Source organism: Schistocerca americana, chromosome 9 (genome assembly GCF_021461395.2).
Source record: "Schistocerca americana isolate TAMUIC-IGC-003095 chromosome 9, iqSchAmer2.1, whole genome shotgun sequence".
Lineage (NCBI taxonomy): Eukaryota > Metazoa > Arthropoda > Insecta > Orthoptera > Acrididae > Schistocerca > Schistocerca americana.
The window spans coordinates 76096050-76109363 of record NC_060127.1 but is presented as its reverse complement, the minus strand read 5'-3'; the positions used below and the strand labels follow the sequence as shown (position 1 = coordinate 76109363).

The window sequence follows — 13314 nt, the reverse complement described above, 5'->3', positions numbered from 1 at the left end:
TCTCCTCAGTCTCAAAGCTCTTTACCCTGTCCACCATCTGGTCCACCGGATTCAGGACTGTCTGCGCTTGCTCCACCTGGGGGGCGTCTCGGTGGCGTTCCTCTGGCTCCTGGTACACGTTGGTATCTATGGAAATGAGGCAGCCGTAATAGCAGCCAAGGCTGCAGTCTCTCTTCTTCGGCCAGCTATTCAATTGATTCCCTTCGCCAATGTACGGAGCGTTTTATGTCGTCGTGTTGTTCTTTTATGGCACGCACATTGGTCGGCACTTCCCCATAATCAATTGCGGGACGTGAAAGCTCTTCCTTGTGCTTGGACCTCTTCCTCCCAAACGCGTCGTCGGGAGGAGGTAATTTTAACTAGACTCCAGATAGGGCACTGTCTTTTTAGCCATCGACATCTTTTAAGCGGCGATCCTCCTCCACTCTGTCCCCACTGCTCTCAGCTGTGGACGGTAAGACACCTTTTAATTGAGTGCCCCTATTTTACTCCGTTATGCGCCCGTCTACAGCTGTCACCTATGGAAACACCACACTACTGTGCAATGTATTGATCCTTAATTTGTTTCACCCACCACCTCATTGTTCAACACCTGTCAAGTCACTCATTCCCCTTAGTTATGTGTGTATATCAATGAGCCCACACATATGCTTCTGCTGGTTTTAAATTGTTTACATAAGTAAACTACCTGTTTAAAGTGATCTTTTAGATTTATTATTGCCAGTATAGTACAGTGTTTATTTTGTTCCCTTTGTTGAATTTTGTTTGTACACCTTCTGAAAATGAGTTCTGTAACAAACAAAAGGAAATTTGTGGCTTTGAATGTTAAATTAGAAGGAGTGAAATGACTTGATAAAGGAGAAACAACAGAAGAACTTGTGTGAATTTTAAAATTTTCCCGGCGAATTGACTGTTCAAACAAATTTCGGGCTTGCAGCCGGTCGTCGTTCAATACTTCGCACGATATTTCAACTGGGCACCTGCCAGTCATCTTCAGGTGAGCCGTCGCAGACTGGTGATAACGTCCTCCGCCCCGCAATATATAGCGTACTGTAACTATTCTGCGCATGCGTCGAGAACTTGATAGTTGAACCAACACTGTCCGGCGACAGCGCCCTCGCTGGTGGAATAGCGGAACTCAGTCGCCCTCTGCGTTGCTGTTTGCCACGGCCGTCGACGCACTCTGTCGTCTTCGATTTGAGCAAATCGTGGAGGTGATGGGATTCCATGCACTGTCCAGCTGGTAGCCGCTGTCACGGTTTAACAGATTTTCTGCCAGTCGTATTTCTACAGATTCTTTAATAATGGAGTCCCAGAAAGACGTTGCTGTGGACAAAATCATTGTTTTTTCATACTCCATTGAATGTCCAGTAGAAATACAATGTTCAGCAATAGCGGACTTGCTTGGCTGCAAAAGGCGGGTGTAACGTTGATGTTCAGTGCAGCGTTCTTTCACGGTGTGTGTGGTTTGACCTATGTAAGCCATACCACATTGGCACGGTATCTTGTAAATTCCGGCCTTTCGTAGTAACAGATTGTCCTTAAGTGATCCCACAAGGTCCGCAATTTTCGATGGTGGGCGGAAAACCACTTTTACCTGAAATTTTCGGAGGATTCTTGCTATTTTAAATGAAGTGTTGCCAACGAAAGGAAGAAAAGCTAAAGATTGTTCCGGCATGTTCTCCTCTTTATTCACTTCCTGCTTCTTAGATTTAACTGTTAGTGCCCTGTTAATCTGCCGGATGGAATACCCATTTTCGCTGAATACTGTCTTTAGATGGGCGAGTTCTTGAGATAAGCTATCTAGATCTGAGACAGCATGAGCTCTATGAACAAGCGTTTTAAGCAAACTCATGGTTTGCGATGGGTGATGGCAACTCGATGCTTGCAGGTACAAATCAGTATGAGTGGGTTTCCGGTAAACTGAATGCCCTAGAGAACCATCATTCTTCCTTCGAACCAGCACATCCAAGAAAGGGAAACAACCATCTTTCTCTATTTCCATGGTGAACAGGATGTTGCTATGAATGGAGTTGAGGTGATGTAGAAATTCCATTAATTTATCTTCTCCATGAGGCCACACTATGAAAGTGTCATCCACATACCGCCAAAAAACTGTTGGCTTCAGGGCAGCTGATTCAAGTGCTCTCTTTTCAAAATCCTCCATAAAAAGGTTGGCGACCGAAGGAGACAGGGGGCTACCCATGGCGACACCGTCAGTCTGTTCAAAATATTCTTGATTAAACATAAAATAAGTTGAGGAAATTGCTCATTTCATTAAGACCGCTACTGCACAGAAGATTACTGAGAAGGCTAGTCATGCTATTGTCAAGGAGAGGATCTGCTATACAAGACGAAGGTTAGATGCTATTCCAGCAGAACTTTACCAGTTACATCTGAAGGTTGCAAGGTATCTTTCTCCTGTATCATGGGACTGGGTTGATGGAGTGACTTTGGCCAAGTTCGAGTGGATCCACAATGATACTAATTGTCGGCAGATATCAAAATTTGATCGACTGTTGCCACAGAATCCGTCGCCAGAAGGGCTAATGGTACAACGTTCCGTTGTCAATCTCACGGAGAAGAATTTGGACGACGCTACGCTGTCTGTATTAAGCAAGGGACTCAATTTTGCACCTACACCTACAGCACCACCATTAATAAGTATTTTGAGTGGTGTTGAAGAAGCTGTACGACGTCTTCCTTTGGATGCCGCAGACGAAATAAGAAGGGAAACTTGCTGTGCTCTGTTGAAGGCTCCTACTCAACATAGTAATTTAAACTCTGCAGAAAGGGCTGCATTACGAAATCTGAGAGAGGACCCTGATGTAGTGGTACTGAAAGCTGACAAAGGTAATGCAACTGTTTTGTTACCTCGTGGTGTGTATAAAGATAAGATGTATGGTCTGCTAAGTGACTCTACCTATAGGAGGATTGATTACGATCCTACAGGACGTGTGCAACGAAAAACTTCAGCACTATTAAATTCCTCCTCCTTACCGCAAGAGACCATCAAGAGGTTAAAACCACATGGTTGTGTACCTCCAAGACTGTATGGCCTTCCAAAGATTCATAAAGAGGGTCTTCCTCTGCGTCCAATAGTGAGCAACATTGGAGCTCCTACATATGATTTAGCTAAACATCTTGCTTCCTTACTGAGACCTTTCGTAGGCAAGTGCTCACATCACATACGAAACTCAGCTGATTTTATCAGTAGACTGGGGGCTCTTCGTCTTAGCAGTGTAGACCTTCTAGTAAGTTTTGACGTGGTCTCACTTTTTACAAAAGTTCCTCTTGCAGATTCTTTGACACTGATTGGTAACATGTTTCCTTTTGATATCACTGCTTTGTTCAGGCACGCACTTTCGTCAACTTATTTTATGTTTAATCAAGAATATTTTGAACAGACTGACGGTGTCGCCATGGGTAGCCCCCTGTCTCCTTCGGTCGCCAACCTTTTTATGGAGGATTTTGAAGAGAGAGCGCTTGAATCAGCTGCCCTGAAGCCAACAGTATTTGGCGGTATGTGGATGACACTTTCATAGTGTGGCCTCATGGAGAAGATAAATTAATGGAGTTTCTACATCACCTCAACTCCATTCATAGCAACATCCTGTTCGCCATGGAAATAGAGAAAGATGGTTGTTTCCCTTTCTTGGATGTGCTGGTTCGAAGGAAGAATGATGGTTCTCTAGGGCATTCAGTTTACCGGAAACCCACTCATACTGATTTGTACCTGCAAGCATCGAGTTGCCATCACCCATCGCAAACCATGAGTTTGCTTAAAACGCTTGTTCATAGAGCTCATGCTGTCTCAGATCTAGATAGCTTATCTCAAGAACTCGCCCATCTAAAGACAGTATTCAGCGAAAATGGGTATTCCATCCGGCAGATTAACAGGGCACTAACAGTTAAATCTAAGAAGCAGGAAGTGAATAAAGAGGAGAACATGCCGGAACAATCTTTAGCTTTTCTTCCTTTCGTTGGCAACACTTCATTTAAAATAGCAAGAATCCTCCGAAAATTTCAGGTAAAAGTGGTTTTCCGCCCACCATCGAAAATTGCGGACCTTGTGGGATCACTTAAGGACAATCTGTTACTACGAAAGGCCGGAATTTACAAGATACCGTGCCAATGTGGTATGGCTTACATAGGTCAAACCACACACACCATGAAAGAACGCTGCACTGAACATCAACGTTACACCCGCCTTTTGCAGCCAAGCAAGTCCGCTATTGCTGAACATTGTATTTCTGCTGGACGTTCAATGGAGTATGAGAAAACAATGATTTTGACCACAGCAACGTCTTTCTGGGACTACATTATTAAAGAACCCGCAGAAATACGACTGGCGGAAAATCTGTTAAACTGTGACAGTGGCTACCAGCTGGACAGTGCATGGAATCCCATCACCTCCACGATTTGCTCAAATCGAAGACGATAGAGTGCGTCGACGGCCGTGGCAAACAGCAACGCAGAGGGCGACTGAGTTCCGCTATTCCACCAGCGAGGGCGCTGTCGCCGGACAGTGTTGGTTCAACTATCAAGTTCTCGACGCATGCGCAGAATAGTTACAGTACGCTATATATTGCGGGGCGGAGGACGTTATCACCAGTCTGCGACGGCTCACCTGAAGATGACTGGCAGGTGCCCAGTTGAAATATCGTGCGAAGTATTGAACGACGACCGGCTGCAAGCCCGAAATTTGTTTGAACAGTCAATTCGCCGGGAAAATTTTAAAATTCACACAAGTTCTTCTGTTGTTTCTCCTTTATCAAGTCATTTCACTCCTTCTAATTTAACATTCAAAGCCACAAATTTCCTTTTGTTTGTTTTAATCATATTGATGCTTGTGATTTTGAATTTTTTTTTTTTTTTTTTTTTTTTTGGGAATATTATCATGGAATTACAGTTTGCTAGGTGTTTCACAGTTCAACAGCTTTTTGAAATATGTTGCCTGTAATTTGGAGCTATTTTCATTGTTAAGTGTGAGTTTTCAATTTTCTTTCCAGAAGCATAATGTTGCTGCAGAATGTATGCAGGCTTGCTGTTTTTGAATGCTTTTTTAATATGGTACTGTCTCAATATTTCAAATTTCCCATGCATCCGAGCCTCGTAAAAAAAAATAAAAAGGTGAAACTATGTCCCCCACCAGCTCATAGCTCACCGCCTTTGAACCACTCACCTCCCTTGATTGTACGCCTGCTGAAAATGAGTGCAGTAACCAAGAAAAGGAAATTTGTGCCCATGAATGTTAAGTTAGGTGAACTGAAGTGACTTGACAAAGCAGAAACTAAAAAAAAGCTTGCTCTCAGTTATGGTGTCCGCAAAGTTCCTGTTGGTGACTGGAAAAGAAACAGATGTAAATCAGAACAGTTCTCTTCAGAGAACTGCCCTGAAGAATTTCTTGCCCAAAAAACTATAAGGAAGTTGCAGTTTGAAAAAAGAAGTGAGCATTGCTCATATTGTTTATGGATCAAAGACAGAAGGGGGCTCCGATTTCTGGCCCAATCTTGCTGGAGAGAGAGTTGTTTTTTGGAAACAAACTGCAGGAGGTAAAGGCAAATTCGCCATTAATGTGCATTGCTTCGACAAGTGGAAGAAGAGGTATGGAATGCATCAGCTAGGTGTATGCAATGAAAAACTCTGGTGACTCTGAGGCTGTTTGGAAATTTAATGTAATGTTTGAAAAAAACCATAACTGAAGAAAATTTAGCCAATGGCCAAATTTACAACTATTATGAAAATGGTTCAAATTTTAAAATGTTGCTGGAAAAAACATTTGCCATGTGTGAAGAAAAAAGTGATCCAGGTCACAAAAAAAAAGTGCAGGGAGGCTCGTCATCATGGCAGCTTCAGATGCAATGGAGATCACAAACTGAAACTGGTTGTGACTGAGAAAACTGCCAAGCCAAGAGCATTCAAGAACGTAACCATGTCAGCTCTTCTAGTTATCTACAGACATCAAAATAGTGCCTAATTGATTTTAAGATTTGGTTTTTGAACTCATTTGTACCAGAGTGCAAAGAGTTTTTAAAAGAAAAAAATTTCCATGCAAAACTATTTTGACAATGGTTAATGCATTCTCACATCCAAGTGTAGAAGAACTGCAGCATGAAGGGATTCACACCTTGTTTCTTCCATCAAACGTTACCAATTTGATTCAGCCAAAGGAGCAGAATGTTTTGGAATGCCTGAATAAGTAGTTTCATCTGTGAATCCTACAATCAGACTTGAATTCAGAAGATATTGAAAGCATTGTGTTAGCTTTAAAGAAAGTGACTGTGAAGGACCTTGTGCACTATATTAGTGAGACTTTGAGCAAGGTAGTCAAATTCATTTTTCTAAGACGCGGAGAAAAATTGTGCAGGAAAGTAGGACTAAAACAGAAACACTAGATTTTGATGAAGCAGATTATTAGCCATTGTGTGATTTAATAAGAAGGTTGCCATGTTGTGAATAAGTAGATAATGTGGAATAACTGAATTGTTAAATTCAAATAATTGGAAGTTAACATCCCAATGCACTGTGAGAGTGATGAGGGTGATGAGGCCAAGATTGTACTGATGTGTCTATGCTGCACTTTAGGCCACCATATGCTGCTTGGAGTAGCAGCCTGAGGTAAGCAACTGACAATGTGCTCTTCACATAGTGGCATGATCCTGTTGTGCAGAAATGTTGCAGCGTCACCAAACAAAAAACACTGCACCATAATTCCATGAAGTAAATTCTTAAGAGACTTCAGTTAAAACCTTATTCTGCCAATGTAAATCCTTATGTAAACACTTCATTTTAATAAAGTTCATATTTTGATCCCATTATTGTTTTCAACAATGTTTTATTTCCTATTTCCACATAAATTTCAATAGTCTGAGTTTACAATAGTTTGAGGTCTTCCCAGTCCTGGTTACCTTGAACTATTGACTCTACTGTAGTAGCTTATATTACACAATATTTTTTTAAGCGTTCTTGTATACTTTTAAGTTGTTCCTTTTCAGAGTACCTCTTTTGTGCCTTAATAATTTTATCTGCTCGCTTCTTCTGAAACATAGATTTTTCAATGACTGATTATTTTCTTGCTGTACCAGCTGTTACAATCTTCCATTTTTGTCTAAGTACTTCTTTGCATTTATTATTCCACCATCTGTTCTTTGTTTTTCTGTTCTCTGGAGCTATTTCAAATGCACTGTGGTGAATTGTTTTTGTTAAATTGTTGACATTAATATTCACACCTTTCAGCATCCTTTGAAAATCAAATTTCTTTTCTACAAAGTTTCCTTATTATCTTAGTCATACTGACTTGCTTCATGATTTCGTGTTTTGGAATAAATCTCATGTGATCTCAAGCAACATCCTTTCCTACCTTGACTCTTAATGTTCTTGATTTCTTGAAAATTATACATGGAGATGGCGACATGATCAAATGATCAACTTGAAGCTGTACCAAGTTGAGATTTGCTGATATCCATGTTCCCTGCATCGCAGGTAATTTTTGAAGTGTGTTGACATGATTTTAGTATCAAATTACTTGCATACATTTACTAAACTTCAGCTCTTTGTATCAGTTCTGTTACGAGCTGGATAGTTTCCAACAACTTTTTGGAATGATTTTTTCCTTGCCCAGTTGGGCATTGAAGTCCCACATCATGATTATTATTTTTGACAACCTGTTTTCTAGATCTTCCCAGAATTTTTTTAATTTGTCTCAAGTTTTCTTGTTGTCTTCAGCTGTTGATGCATGGCCATTGAATACTTAGTGATAATTATTCTTACACATAATTACTAAATCAGACTGTCTTTCACAGAAGGATTCAAAATCAACAACATTTTAGATTATACTTTTATGAACTGTGAAGACAGTTCCTAAAATTCTGAGATTTGAGTTGGAAAATCTAACCGCCGGTTTATCTTCGAAAATTGTATAGTTTTCCCTATTCATTGTTAGGGCATCAGCATAACTTGTTTCTTGGCTGGCTGCTTGCAAGATGTTGTTGCTGTTCAAATAGTTCATCCTTTGCTTGAGTTTCCCAATGTGGCAGAGAGAGTTAATATTTATGGCTGCAAGTTTATATACCCTCTTAAATTTCAATTTCAGATCACAAAGATTTTTAGGATCTCTCAGCTGCTGCATGTGTATGATGCAGAAACTCCAGAATCTGCACATCTGCTTTCAATGCCTTCAAGAGCCGTGGATTGGCCACCTTGGAGTGATATATTAGTTGTCCCATGTGAATAATTCACACACTATCCTGATTGGTCATTGATAGGCAACACAGTAATGGGTAAATATGTAAATGCAATTATAAAAATATTATATCGCAGTATCAGAATCTATAATGCAGAGGCCAGTGTAAATTAGTGCAACTCCTGCAGGAGGTAACAAACTTCCTATCATATGATAGACCTGCTCATGTGTTTTACACAAGTAAATGGTACCTACCTGTGATGATTAACATTGATGTAATTAGGTTTATCCACACAGTGCATATCAGTTGCTTCAAGAAAGTAAACAACTTCACCTGCCATTGTACAAAATAGTAAAATTAGTTTTCCAACTGATGGCACCTTCTAAATTCTTTGCATCAGTGTATATGATTGAAATTGCATGATAGGTTACACTTGCATACAGAATCTAAAGAACTGCATCAGTTGTTCTGCATGTTAGTTAACAGGTTGTCAATAGATGACACCAACTTCATGGTTTTTATAAAAATATTTTCCAAGTAAAGTTTTTTAATGAAAACAATTACTTTCAGATATTTGTGTTTTTTTGTTGTTGTTGTTGGTGGTGAACAATATCTTGAAAATGATGTCTCAATCATTAATTTTGATTAAGTAATACAGGAGATATGGTGTACAAAAAAAAAAAATTGAAAACTAATATATATATATTCTATCATTGTTATTGTTTGTTGTGTTGTTGTCATTATTATTATTATTATTATTATTATTATTATTATTATTACATCATATTCTCTTAATCCTCCTTTCAGGAGTTCAACCATGGAGTGGAGTTGACAAGTAGTGGTGGTGAACCAGGAAGGTATTGTGCAGTTTTTGTATTTCTTCTTTTTCATTTTGTACATGGATGGTTTTGCAGCTTCTTATTGTTATTGTAGGTACATATGTGTACACAGAATATTGAACACTGATGATTGGTGCCTGTAATCTTCACACAATTGATCTGCTGAGAGACTCTCAGCCAAGTAATCTTGTTTCATCAGCAGCTTCTTTTCCTATAACTAATTGGCACCTGGGCTGGGGACCATGCACATTTTAAAATTACTCACTTAAACTACTGGTAAAATTGTTAACACGCATCAAGATTTTGAGGATAAAGTTTTGAATACTTCAATTTTTAAGGCTGTCATCTTTTGGAGATATGACGCTTTTGTAGGTAAGGCACTTTTGTAGTATTTACCCTCCCCCCCTCCACCTTGTCCCCTCCTCCCTCCAACAAGGTGAGGAGAAATTGCGTCAATACTTGGACCATCTAAATTCCTTTCATGGCTACATCAAATGTACTGTGGGGCTTTGACATCTTGGTTTCTTAGTAAAACGTTTGGCTCCCTGAGACATGGTATCTTCAGCAAACCAATTAATACACCTGCAAGCAGACCAGTTGTGTTCCCAATACATTTGTCTCATGGAGAACATATGATTACTAATAAGGACCAGAACTCGAACATCTCAAAAAAGATTTTGAAGTGGGAGATCTGCTGCAAAGCTTTGAATTTAAAGCCAGAGGCGAATGTCTCACCGTAAGAGGCTATAGAGGAAAGTTGCAAGTACATGGGCCATCTTTCCTCTAAAATAGATTGATCCTCTCTAAACATAGTCAAGGCTATTTTTCTGCCAGCATCAAAGGTAGCCATACTCTTTTTCTCTGTGAAAGATAACTTGACTCTACAGAAGGCAAGCATTTATAAGATTGTCTGTCAATGTGGTTTGTCATACATGTGACATACTTTATGCACAGTTCAAGAACAGTGTATGAAACATTTATGCTATACTCACCTCTACAGTCTGATAAATCTGCTGTGGCTGAGCACTGTATAAAGGCAAGCCACGCAATGGACTGCGAAAATGCCCAGATTTCAATACCTGTTTCATTCTTCTAAGATTCAGTTTTCAAGGGGATGATTGACATACATTTGAAAAAATATTAAATTATTCATAATGATGGTTTGAATTAGACAAAATGCAGAAACTGGCACTGGCAATAGTTAAATCTCATAGACAACTGTCCTGTCTGCCTGTCAGCTAGAATTGTTACAATAGTGCAACATCATCCTTCACAGTGGGGTTGTGATAGCAAGTATCTCTGCTACTTATGTAGTATGTTTTTCACAATATTTTGCCATGTACTCGCATGCATTTAGCACTCCATACCAGCATATAGGGTGGATGGGAGTGGTTGACAGTCAGTTTTTCTGGCTCACGTTGAAAATGGACAAACAACTTGCAACTAAAGTATTAGCACCAGACAGAGTTTTGTTCCAGCTGAATGTTGGAAATTTTATGGGTCTCTTGTAAAAATTGTTCACCCTTTTCAACCAAAAAATATGTAAATGGGCTGCACTCTTTAGTCCGTACTCATTCCTAAGTTAACTACAATAGCTGCTGTGTTCCTACAACAATTCGTATCCCTTAGTCATCTTGCCTGGATGTTGCTTTACCATATATAAATATGTTCTATCCTGATATGTGCTTTGGAATCTGTGTTGTCATACTGACAGCACGTCAGTATGATTGTAAGTATTTGGAAATGACTTTATACAGGGTGGCACACGAAATGTGTTACCATTTTGTGTTTGAATATAAACTTTATTGTCAATACAATCTGAAAGGAACATATAATACAATGAAGAGCCATCCATGGAGATTTGTTCTAACTCAGCACATGCTCGGGAATATGTCCACCATTTTGTTTCCTAACTTCCTTCAAATGAACACTGACGTTAGTGACTGCCCTACGGCACATGTCTTCCGTAATTTCACTGCAAGCTTGAAGAATAAGTCTTCTGAGCTCCATTAAATCACGTGGACGTTTTGGGAATATTTTTTCCTTTAGGTACACCCAAAGAAAAAAAGTCACATGGATTGAGGTCTGGATTATTGGGGGGGGGGGGGGGGGGCGCAATTTTGTCTGTCACTGAAGCGACCTGGAAACCTGAGTGAAATGATCCACATGTCGAAATGCTTGTGTAAAAAGGTCACTTTTGAGAATGCATTGAACAGAGTGTCTGGATATTCCCAGTTGCACTGCTGCCTTTCTACATGATTTCCCGGGACTTCTCTGTACAGCAACTCGTACAGGCTTAGGCCGAGGTCGCTTCGCTTCCAATACTGTTCTTTCCTGTACAAATTTATCGTACAATCTGAGGATGGTCTTCTTGCAAAGAACCCATCGCGTGTTAAACTGTTGTCGAAAACGCCTCTGAGTCACAACAAGGCTTTTCGTTTCATGAAAAAGTAACACAATTGCCGATCATTGCTGTGTCGTCAGTCTTCCATTGTCAGCCATTGTTGCTTACTAGTCTCCTAGCGGCAGTATCGTGAATTACATGCCATTTCGTAACTCATTTGTTTTTCCAAGCTCTGCTGGTACTGCTGTAGAGATCCCAGCGGGATATCTAATGTGCGTCGTAACTTGTGAAAGAAACAATTGGTAACACATTTCATGCGCCACCCTGTAATTCATGAAGCACACCACTGTCTGGTAAAGCCAAAAACTAGGAACTGGGTAAAGACTAGAAAATGCCAGCAACAACCCTAGCTTTTCATCCAGTTATTGGCAATATGTCTTTCAAAATGGGCAGAATCCCCTGGAAGTTTCAGGTTAAATTGGTTTTCAGCCAACTATCTAAGATAGCAGATCCTCTGAGGTCAGTGAATGATGACTTCTAATAGCAGGAGGCTGGAATTTAGAAAATACTTTGCCAATGTAGTATGGTTTCCATAGGCCAGACCATGTCCGTGGAAGAACACTGCGCTAAACATCAATGCTACACTTGCCTTTAACAATCAATCAATTCTGTCACTGCTGAAAGTTGTATCTCCATTGGGCATTCAATGGAGTATGATAAAACAACAATTTTGGCTGCAGCACCATTGCTTAAAGAATGTATGGAAATGTGCATGACACCAAATCTGGTGTACTGTGTTAGGAAATACCAGTTGGGTAATGCATTTTCCATGATATGCTGTAAACCAGGCCCATTCACATTGTGCTTGTGTGAGTTGGCTTGTGTTCACACTCTTCAAATTTGTGCTTTCACTTTTTGGAGTGTATCACAGTACCTTGCAGAGTTTATAGCAGTTCCTTTAGCATGAATTCCAAATGCACCACACCTTGAACAATCCTTACTGAATAGGCCTGTGGGTGGCACAATCTTCAACTTTTTTGGTGATGGAGTTCCATTGGTGTTCTCTTGCCTTCAGGGTCAAACTGGTGAACCCAACTTCCATCACCTATGACAGTGTTGTAAAGGATTCTGTAGTGTTGGTAGAAGAGCCAACACTTTTTCTAGAGGAGGCCAAAATGCACGCTTTTAATTACACGCTGACTGGCGTGAGGTCTGGAACAGGACAATATCTTGAGAATTGTAAATAAAGTACGTAGATGATGTAATACTTAACTTTAATCCACAATTGTAGAACATCTCTCGTTACGGTACATGCTTCATAATATTAATTATCAATTGAATACGGAGCCTTGCTAGGTCGTACCAAATGTAGCTGAAGGCTATGCTAACTATCGTCTTGGCAAATGAGAGCGTATTTGTCAGTGAACCATTGCTATGAACGTCGGCTGTACAACTGGGGCGAGTGCCAGGACGTCTCTCTAGACCTGCCGTGTGGTGGCGCTCGGTCTGCAATTACTGACAGTGGCGACACGCGGGTCCGGCGTATACTAATGGACCGTGGCTGATTTAAAGGCTACCACCTAGCAAGTGTGGTGTCTGGCGGTGACACCACAGATTCCATCATCCTCCTGTTCAAAATGTGAAATAAATTGTTACGGATGTGCAATCTCCACCGTTTCATGCCAGGAATGAGCATTCGAGGCACACAGTTTTCTGTACTGCAGTTCTGCAGTGATGGCCTGTACAAGCTTGTGTGATATGCCACACTTACCTGAGAGCTGTGTCAGTGTTATCTGACAATTTCATCCAATGAATTCATCAGCCTGATTATGATGAGTCACTATGGTTGTCATGTGAGGTCAACCACCCCTAACTCTGTCATACGTGTTGAGGTTAGCACTACCATTTCTTTCATTACAAGCATGAACAACTCAACATCTCTCAT

The 13314-nt window shown here is 40.4% G+C and overlaps 1 protein-coding gene across 9 annotated transcripts in view; it reads left to right on the top strand.

The window, feature by feature from the left end:
• Window positions 1–13314, top strand: part of LOC124550884 (zinc finger and SCAN domain-containing protein 12-like) — a 124132-nt gene that overhangs the window by 97137 nt on the left and 13681 nt on the right. For all 9 annotated transcript variants that reach the window (XM_047125650.1, XM_047125643.1, XM_047125642.1 and 6 more), the window contains one exon: window positions 8994–9043. In XM_047125650.1, the coding sequence (XP_046981606.1) occupies window positions 8994–9043 (50 nt within the window). The remainder of the gene's footprint in view (window positions 1–8993; window positions 9044–13314) is intronic.